This window comes from Drosophila bipectinata, chromosome 3R (genome assembly GCF_030179905.1).
Source record: "Drosophila bipectinata strain 14024-0381.07 chromosome 3R, DbipHiC1v2, whole genome shotgun sequence".
Lineage (NCBI taxonomy): Eukaryota > Metazoa > Arthropoda > Insecta > Diptera > Drosophilidae > Drosophila > Drosophila bipectinata.
The window spans coordinates 6,496,899-6,505,907 of NC_091739.1; the positions used below are offsets into that span (position 1 = coordinate 6,496,899).

General features: G+C 38.9%; 1 protein-coding gene across 5 annotated transcripts; it reads left to right on the top strand.

Annotated features, from left to right (window-relative positions):
• The first annotated feature begins 1,028 nt into the window (after nucleotides 1–1,028).
• On the top strand, nucleotides 1,029–8,819 carry Eh (Eclosion hormone). Of its 5 annotated transcripts, none has more exons than XM_070281442.1 (4): nucleotides 1,029–1,346; nucleotides 8,108–8,273; nucleotides 8,347–8,375; nucleotides 8,439–8,819. In XM_070281442.1, exons 2-4 carry the CDS (start codon nucleotides 8,165–8,167, stop codon nucleotides 8,592–8,594), a joined length of 294 nt encoding a protein of 97 aa, XP_070137543.1. In that variant the 5' UTR covers nucleotides 1,029–1,346; nucleotides 8,108–8,164; the 3' UTR covers nucleotides 8,595–8,819. The 5 variants fall into 5 exon arrangements, 4 of the variants coding, with proteins under 4 accessions (XP_070137543.1, XP_070137542.1, XP_017105154.2 ...); XM_070281441.1 differs by lacking the exon at nucleotides 1,029–1,346 and adding an exon at nucleotides 6,822–6,905 and having other exon boundaries at nucleotides 8,002–8,273; XM_017249665.3 differs by lacking the exon at nucleotides 1,029–1,346 and adding an exon at nucleotides 6,822–6,905.
• The last annotated feature ends 190 nt before the right edge of the window (nucleotides 8,820–9,009 follow it).

Sequence of the window (9,009 nt, forward strand, 5' to 3'; positions counted from 1 at the left end):
CGGATCAGATTCGAAGATATGGATAAAGAACAACTGGCCGATATGTATGATGCTTTATTATTGAGGGATGATACCGACAGCGAGTTGGCGGAATATGAGCAGGTGGAGTTGCCCAGTGAGAAAGAGATCATAGATCTTAACAACAGTCGTAAGCGCTTCTTGCAATCGCTTGTTCCCAGATCTCAATGTAATGCGGAAACCCAAACCAATGCGGACATGACCGACTTATATGATCGCCACACCTCCCCTTTTTCTAAGAAGACCGACATGATGTAGAAGGCTCGGAAGTAAAGAACATAAAGTAGGTGAACACCAAAGCATAATAAGATGGAAAAAAGTAGAACACATACAAGCAAAAGACCCTGACATCCGACATCTAGAAGAATTGTGAGCATTACAAGAATTTTATGAAAACGAAGTACTACAAGGCTATTACTAGTACCTGAAAAAGACCCAAGATGATTTTACAAAGGTGATAAAACGATTCAAATTTTAGTTATTTAGTTCAGTTATTAGTTGGCCCAAGCAAAAACTTTCGTTACATCTAGACATCTTTTTTGGCCAAACCGACACCTCATGCACGTTTGTAACAACTTTTAACAATGTCGCTTTTCACCAAAATCTATAGATCACAAATTATTTGTGAAAATGCCAAATTATCAGTTCTGGCCTACGCCCATATACAATTCACCAATAGGGTAATCTAGTAGCAAGTATATTTAAAAAACAATCAAAACCTATATTGTTTACCTCGGTGTAACCGCAACTGTGCGTGGCTCTTGGCGTTGGGGCGTACGCAAGTCGAGCGCAATTTTTCATTTCCTTTTGCATTTTTTACACGCCCCTGCCACTTTGCGTTTTTATCTCATTTATTTATTTTACAATTAGACAAAGTGAAGTGCACTTCTCCACCGGCAACAGCTGCACATGCCTGGGGTGGCAATGGCAGATGCAACGCCACCCCATCTCCATCTCCATGTCCAGGTCCATGTCTGGTATGTATTTTGTGGCATGGCAGCACGCCAAGGCTCCGAGAGGCAGAAAGGAGCTTACCCGGCCTTGTGGCTGCTTTAAATCAAAAGCTTATGGGCAAACTGCTTAAAATTAACATTAAGGCTTAAGTATGCCATTGGCATAGGCGTATTCGTAGGCCCGTCGAGCACAGATACGAGATACAATATATACACTTCCTCGCCAAGGTTGAGCTGGCAGGAAAGCAATAATCATAAAAGTAGCCCGCACAAGCTGCTTTCCCTTGCCTTCGGCGCAAACTTTTCACATCGACGGGGAATGTTGCGCCGAAACAAATGGCAAATGGCCTGGTAGAAGAAACACTTAAGCGCCAGGTAAGTGAAAACTCAAATAAAAATGGTGAAACACCCCGAAAAAAAATCAAGGAAAAAACTTTTACAATGCGCACGCGGCAGGAAGACGCGACCCGATGCCCAGGCTATTTTTGGTCTTTAGAAACTTGGAGTTCCAACAGATTCAATAAACTCTGGCCTGGCAGCCCTTTAAGCTGAGTTTATCGGACTTCTTTAACGCACTGGGATTGCTTCTATTTATGCAAAGTTTTATAAAAATCATACTAGCTGGATAATGTTTCTAACTAAAAAATATGTCACTCAAGCAGCCCCTTTAAACAGGGAATAAGTTCTTGTAAACGAAACAAAAATGCGGATTAAACCAGTTCCAGTGTCCTCCTTTGACACTTCACTAGCTGCGCCTAGAGCAAAATAGGGCTTTATTATTGCGGTGTCTGCCCCTTTGAAGTCAGCATAAATGTTGATTGCAAAAAGCCAGCGGCATGACATTTATTGCCGACTGGTTCGGACTAAGTCCTTTAGCTGGACTTCATTTCGCAGCCCGATTTCTGAACTGGGCTTTGCCTAATTGGAATTTTAGCTCCATCTGATCTGTCTCTACTTTAAGACAGCATCAGGAAAAAGTGGAGACCGACGAAAAAGTGTCTAGAACTAAAACAAACTGCAAGTTTTCATTGCATTAGCCTGGTCGGGGCAAAGTTGAAATGTCAACGCAAAGTCACACAGAGACAATCGCACAAACCGACGCCCAGAGATTTGCCGGGAAATATGCAAGTTTTCTACTTTCCACCTCTATGTATGAGGCGATGTGTTTTTGGCTTTTTAGCCATTTTTGCTTTTAGCAGTTTTTTTAATGAAAATTATTTCAAACGAAGAAAAGGTTATTAATGCTCTGTTGTCTGTTTTACCAGAGGATGTTGCATAAACTGTCATTCAATTTAAGAGTTTAATTTGCATTGCCTATTTGCATGACCATTATTTTAGCCATATGAATCTGAAAAATGCTGACAGCACTAGTTTGCTGTGGCATCCATATTCCTGGACTCCACAAGAGCCCAAACATTTTTTGAAATGCGACCCAATTTCGTCGTATCGCAACATGGCAGAGTTCGACACATTTCCGCACCTACGTGGGCAAAAGGATGCGAATTGAGGGGTCAGGACTGGCTGGCATTTTGTCGAGTTGCGCATTTTGGACATGTGCATGTCAGGATTGGACTCTCTCCCTGCCTTCTCCTTTCCCCTTGACACTGTCATTCAGTTCGATTTATGTCACACAAAAGCACACATGCCCATTTCCGAGTGTATTTGCGTTTGCTAATTAACAAACGTTTCGACTAATTTCCAGCCAGGGACATTTTTTGGCGGTCAAACTGACTAATTATGCCGCAAGCGAGGTAATCAAGCGCCATGTCAGTTCACTTCATCAGCGGCGTCATCATACTTTATTTAATTTCCAACCTCACATCAGTGAGTAAAACATTTACTAGAATTCATGCAAAAAAATGAATGAAAAGTAAAAAAAAAATGAAACCTTAAAATTGATTCAATTTAATAATGGCACAATACGTTGATTTAATGGCTGTAAAGGGCTTCTCGGAGCGTTCACAGGTTATTGGAGTTATATGGAAATATATGCTGATTTACATTTCAAAATTCATTAACAAGCTGTGGCCAGCAGTTGTTTCCATCACAATGAATGAGTTAAATTTATTTGAAAATTAAATTCATTGTTAGGTGGGTGGCACTGCGGTCACGTAATGTTATTAGCAGCGCGCCGAACTCAAAACAAAAAAATAAAGTAATTGAAGCGTTTAAATTCACATCAATATAAATTATGCACATTTAGAGTAATGAATATTTTGCGTTAAAATACCACACTGCCCTCGGACACTTTCCTTGCAAAAAAAATGTAATTTCCATTGGCACTTCAAAGTGTTATTACAATATTTTTCAAATGGATTTAAATTTTTTTGGTGAAAGAATGAGTTAACACATTTTTAATAATATAAGGTTTCAAGTATGATTTTAATATTAAAAATTATGTTATTATGTAAATTTAATCCTTTTTAATTCTTCTTGAACAATATTTTAACTCGTTGTCTTGGTTACCTTAATTGTCTTGAAATTTGATTTTACAGACTAATTACTAGATTTGTTGGTTTGTTACCTAGTCCTTTTAACTCTCAATTAAATGGAAAAAATAAATCGCTACCAACTATAGGCCACTTAGAAAATGATACGTTTTGCTTTGCAGGAGTCCTGCCGCAACACTCCTGCTAGAAACCTCAAAAAGCAATTATCAAATAAAGCAAAACCTGGGATCTCATAGCACAGCATGAGAGCTTAATGCAAACAAACAAAACAATTCAAAATGAAAACGAGACCGAAAACAACACCAGGACACCAACAGGAATATCAGGAAAAAAATACAAAAGCAGCTTCGAGTCAAATACGAAATGAAACGACATTAAACATGAACGAGTATTGTGGCACAAAGTAAATGGCAGGATTAAAACGGCTCATTCAGTATCTGGCCGTATGTGTGGGATGGTCATGGGATCGCTCCACAGAAACCGAGACAGAAACCATCAAACCGAACCACCCAACCACCCAGTCGCCCAACCGACGCCCGCTCATTGGGTTTTCAGCCTCAATGCCGCCACTTAAGCAGAGCTACGTGAGCCAAGAGACACACACGCAAATAACTGCGGGGGTAGCTTTTAATTATCTCGTTATTTTTTAATTTCCACCATTTCACTGATTTCATTTTTAGCACATCGAGCGCGACGGGCGGTCGCCTGGCCAGCAAAGGCAACAGGACAAGTAGAAGTTGGCCCGTAATCCGGTCGCCATTCGAACCTGCTGAATATGCAGAAAACGAGGACCTTAAGATGCGACTAATTCTCAGCTTGCTTAATTCTGGCCAGGTTGTTGTCTTGCCGAAACACACGGTGGAAAATGTTGGATACTTAAGATTTTATTAATTTATTTTAAATCTTTTTGAATTTAGTCTACGCAAAAATATGATTTGTATGAATGGAGCTTTTAAAATCTTTAAAGTGTAATGATATTTGTTTTGTATTTGTTTCCAGTACAAGTATAATTTGCTTACGCTCTAATGGCCCGGCCACTTTGGATGGCTCTTAAAGCCCCACAAAAACGACGGTGGAGTGTAAAGTGAGCTGAAAAACAATTAAGTCAGCGCCGGGTAGCCCACTAACCCCCACCGACCTGTCGACCCATCAGCCCCCCACATTAACATCAAATTAGTTCGTGGATTAACACGTTTTTTACATGCCGGTGGCGACTCGGAGGGGCAGGTAGCTGGTCGGAGGAAACTCCAGAAACCCAAGCTCCATTACGCATACGACACGTTGACAGGGCCCGTTGAGAGCTAGGAGGGGGAGTTTAGTTCTTTGGCTTAGCCGTGTGAAGTGAAGCATGCGAAAAGGCTTACTACACTAATTATACTCTCGGCTTGTGTTTATTTTCGGGGACATGGCTAAAAATACTTTAAAGTTTATTATTGTTGAGTGAAACTATATTAGGAGCTTGGGCGCTTTCCATTGATGAAGTGCCAGCAAGAATGTTATTTAAATAAAGTTTTTGTTCGACCTGGCAAAGTTTTCTGCTACAAAATAGGCTTCATTGCTCTTTTGTCATGCCCGGCTAGCTGGCAACATATAAACCCGTATATCTTGGGGCTAAAATCAGTGGCACAATGAGCATATTGTATGGCTAAAAAATTTAATGCTTACGTGCCTGAAATATCTGCCCAAGCACAAAGGAAGCAATTGCAACGCATGAAAGGGATATGTGAGGCGGATCGACTCTGTTGGCAAAGTTCATAAATAAAGCGTCCGAAAACCTCGGCTTTTGGCTTGGTTTAAAATAAAAGTTGCTTGCCTCCACCAATCGAAAAAAACCAAAAAAATAGCTTCGAAAATGCTGCACTATAAAGAAAATCGTTTACTCGATTTACTCGCTCTGGCCTTCTGAAGAAGTGTAGTTTGAGGAAAATCGGGATGAGGATGGGGCCAGCTGCAACTAATAAAAGTTTTCGCTGTTCAGCGGCGTTGATGGTGGCGGCCGCACACCCAACCTCACACACACTCGTCTCCAGGTCATCGCTTGAAATGTTTGCTGTTGTGGCTTTTCAGCATTTTCAAGCACGTCCAGAGGGGCGAAAAATAAGAACTTAATCCGACCAGGTCTTTAATAATGAGATTTATATTGAAGAGAAATTGATTGCCTCTAAGGGAGTCGTTAAATAAAGCAAAAAGGGGTGGAGTCAAAACATCTCGATTTTGCTGCTTAAAAATTCTATACTAGTTTTTGTAAATTTTTAATACCCAATACCCTTTCTTCTTAAGATTACCATTTTAAAAGTACTATACTACGACTACAAATTTTAAGTCCAAAAGTTGGTTTTGTTTGCGTTAGTGTCAGCATAAATATTTTATAAAACCGGGACAAAAAATTAAGAGAACTAAACTATTAATAGTTATGCTGTTATAAGTCGAATATTTTGAAACTTCGTTTGTCCCAAGTTGTAAGACAAAACTTAATTATTTTAAACCATGAATTATTTTTAAACCATAATATAAAGGTACAATAAACAAATTTAAATTATAAATTTTATTATTAAAATTATTATTTATTATTGTTATTAATTATTATTATTAATAAAATTAAAATAACTATATAGATTCTTAACAAAAATAAGTTTCGCATTTTAAAGAAAATTCTACATAATTTTTACACCGCAATGTAAAACAGGGCTGCCAGACTAACCAAAAATAAAAGCAAGCAGCTCAACGATAAAGCAGTTCATAAAATGGCAGAAAGCAGTTCGTTATGTTAAAAGCCTTAAGTTTTTGTCAATATTTTTCTCTTTAAAAAAGTTTTTGGTAATATAAGTTTTATTATAGCTTTTCTTGCTTGATGATATGTTTCTTATAAATATAATGACACTGTCTATAATGTCAATAATATAGTTTGCTGAACCAGCAATATACAAAATACTAACAGAGGTTAAGCTTTACTTTTAGCTTGATTCAATTCTAATTAAACATTATTTTCTATAACGCGACAACTGATTTAATCAGAACTGCACTTTATGCATAAAAACTTTCCAGGGAAAAGGAAACTTGAAGCAGCTTGGTAAGAAAAACAAACTCCTTTTAGTTGAATTGCTTCCTGCTTGCAATACGATTTGCTAGCCCAAAACAAATCAAGTAGCAGCCAATCAACCAAAAAGAAACGCAATTAAACTGGCTAAGTTACATCCAGTACTCGGTACTGAGAACACCGCTGTGAAAAGCACTCAAGAAAGTGACCGGCTACCGCCAGCGGAAGTGACATTTTGCCATTTTGCACATATTCAATTAGGTGGATTTGCGGTGCCAGATAAATTGATTAATTTGCTCGCATAGATAGCAAAAAGTTCGTGTATAAATACAACAAGAACTCTGCAATCCGACAGCAGTGTTGTTCTAGAACCAGTTTTCAGCAAACAAACTCGTTGTGTTTTTTGTCAGCGACACCCACGCCATTTGGCCAAACACTCAACTACCGGTAAGTGTCGATCCGGGTACCGTTTATACGTCATTGTCAAATCAGCTGGGCCGAAATCTTAAGCCTGGCTTAAGTGTCACGCCCACAAAAAGCAAAAACAAAAAAACCCAAGCTCGACAGCTGTGACGTATACGCCGCACGGGTTCATTACTCATACGCTCGCGTATTGGCGCGTGTTGCCAATTAGTTAGGAAACGTACAATTTGTGTCGCATAAAATTAACATAACTAAAAATATTCCCACGCTGATACAGCTGATTAGTTTTAGCCTGGATTATTGTTTTTTGAATATTCGGTTATAATGTATTTAAATAAAAACCAGTTACCGGCAATCTTCACACCGTGTCCGGTTGAGGGAGGACAAAAGAATTCTTATATATGTTTACCCGATTGTCTGATTTTAGTCCGCCCCAGGTCGGTTCTACGTTTTATATTTTATTTACATTTTAACCATATTTTTACTGCAGTTACAGCGCCATTAATTAATGGGCTCGCCAGTCGCATACGATTTGCATTCATTACGATTTCAGTTCGGCTGCGTCCATTTCCTTGACACTTCCTGCTGCTGTAGCTTTCCGATCGGTTTTTCGAAAAGAGCTTTTTGCTTTTAATACTTTCTTTTCGAACTCCGGTGAATTTTTTGCTTTGCTCTTGAAAATCGGGGAAATTTTTTCTCTCCCATCTATCCTATAGCATGTATCATATTTGTAAGGCGGATTCTTAACTATTTATTCAATTTAAAGCATCTGCTTTAATGTCTTAACATTCCATAAATTCCGTTTATTAACTAGCTACTGATTATCCATTCAACGCCGATTAAAAATGTCATAAAATCTGTTCACCTGATAATTATGCAAAGTTCAGCAAAGGCATATTTTTATTTTTTGCGTATCGCTGAGAAATTTGCATACGCTTAGCAACAATAATGGATATTTGATTGAGTTTGTATTGACTTCGATTGGCTGGGATATCTGACGTATTTTAGCGCCACTGGGGCTGGCCTGTCTGACGACTCGCCTCGCATCTGCGACCGGCTTCAATAGTAGTTTTTTCTTTATTTTTATTTTATTTGAGCTGTTTTTTTGCCGCTGTTTCAGGCTTCTTTACGCTGCCAAGCTTTCGCATCTGCGTTTGGGCCGAGAGCATATGTATATAAAATAAGAAGACAAACGAGCGATAATAATTATTTCCAATCCGCTCTAGGCAGACAACGGTCGCAGCCAGCCAGCTCTCCTAACAAATCTTTAAATTGAAATCACCATGAATTCGAAGCCCTTGATTTTGAGCACTTTCGTGGCCATTGCACTTTGCCTGTTGCACTTTGGAAGTGCAGTGCCAGCCATTGGCCATTATACTCACAAGCGATTTGGTAGGTCTTTGACTACGTTTACCGGTAAATACCCTTACTAAATTCAAATTTCTTTATATATTTTATCCTATAGATTCCATGGGAGGTATCGATTTCATTCAGGTAGGTTGTATCCTTCTCTTTATCCTGAATTTAAAACTAACTCCACAAAATTTTATCCTACAGGTGTGCCTGAATAACTGCGTCCAGTGCAAGACCATGTTGGGCGATTACTTCCAAGGACAGACGTGTGCGTTATCCTGTCTGAAGTTCAAGGGCAAAGCCATCCCCGATTGCGAAGACATAGCCTCCATAGCACCGTTTCTGAATGCGCTGGAGTGAATGCCGAAAAGAAGCGACTCTTGAGTGGTGTGCGATGTGTGTGCTTTTTTCTGCTTTTAAGTCTGCTTTTATGGCCTGTGACTCAGGTGTGGATTTATTTGGGTCAATGCGATGCTCAACACGATGCGATCTGATCTTGGCCGCCGATGTCGACCACAACGATGTTGAAACTACAACTGAAACTGACTTTTGCTAATCAACTGGATTTCCAGCCCGTAACCAAAGAGTTCCTATTAACTTGTAATGATATAGTAAATAAATAATAATTGAATGAAAATATACAAAATACAATTTTTTATCAGGTACAAAAGTATTTTTAAGGGTTGTATAAAAATGTCCTTCAAAATTATTGAAGGACTCTAAAGCGCAAAGCTTACCCTATTTCCAAAGAAGTCATTCCACGTTTTTTTTTCAA

Bases quoted from the DNA above. Each gene is read 5' to 3' on its own strand.
- Eh (XM_070281442.1), top strand. From the start codon at position 8,165: ATGAATTCGAAGCCCTTGATTTTGAGCACTTTCGTGGCCATTGCACTT. The intron at 8,274-8,346 runs GTAGGTCTTTGA...TTTATCCTATAG, and splicing joins TTATACTCACAAGCGATTTG to ATTCCATGGGAGGTATCGAT. The intron at 8,376-8,438 runs GTAGGTTGTATC...TTTATCCTACAG, and splicing joins GAGGTATCGATTTCATTCAG to GTGTGCCTGAATAACTGCGT.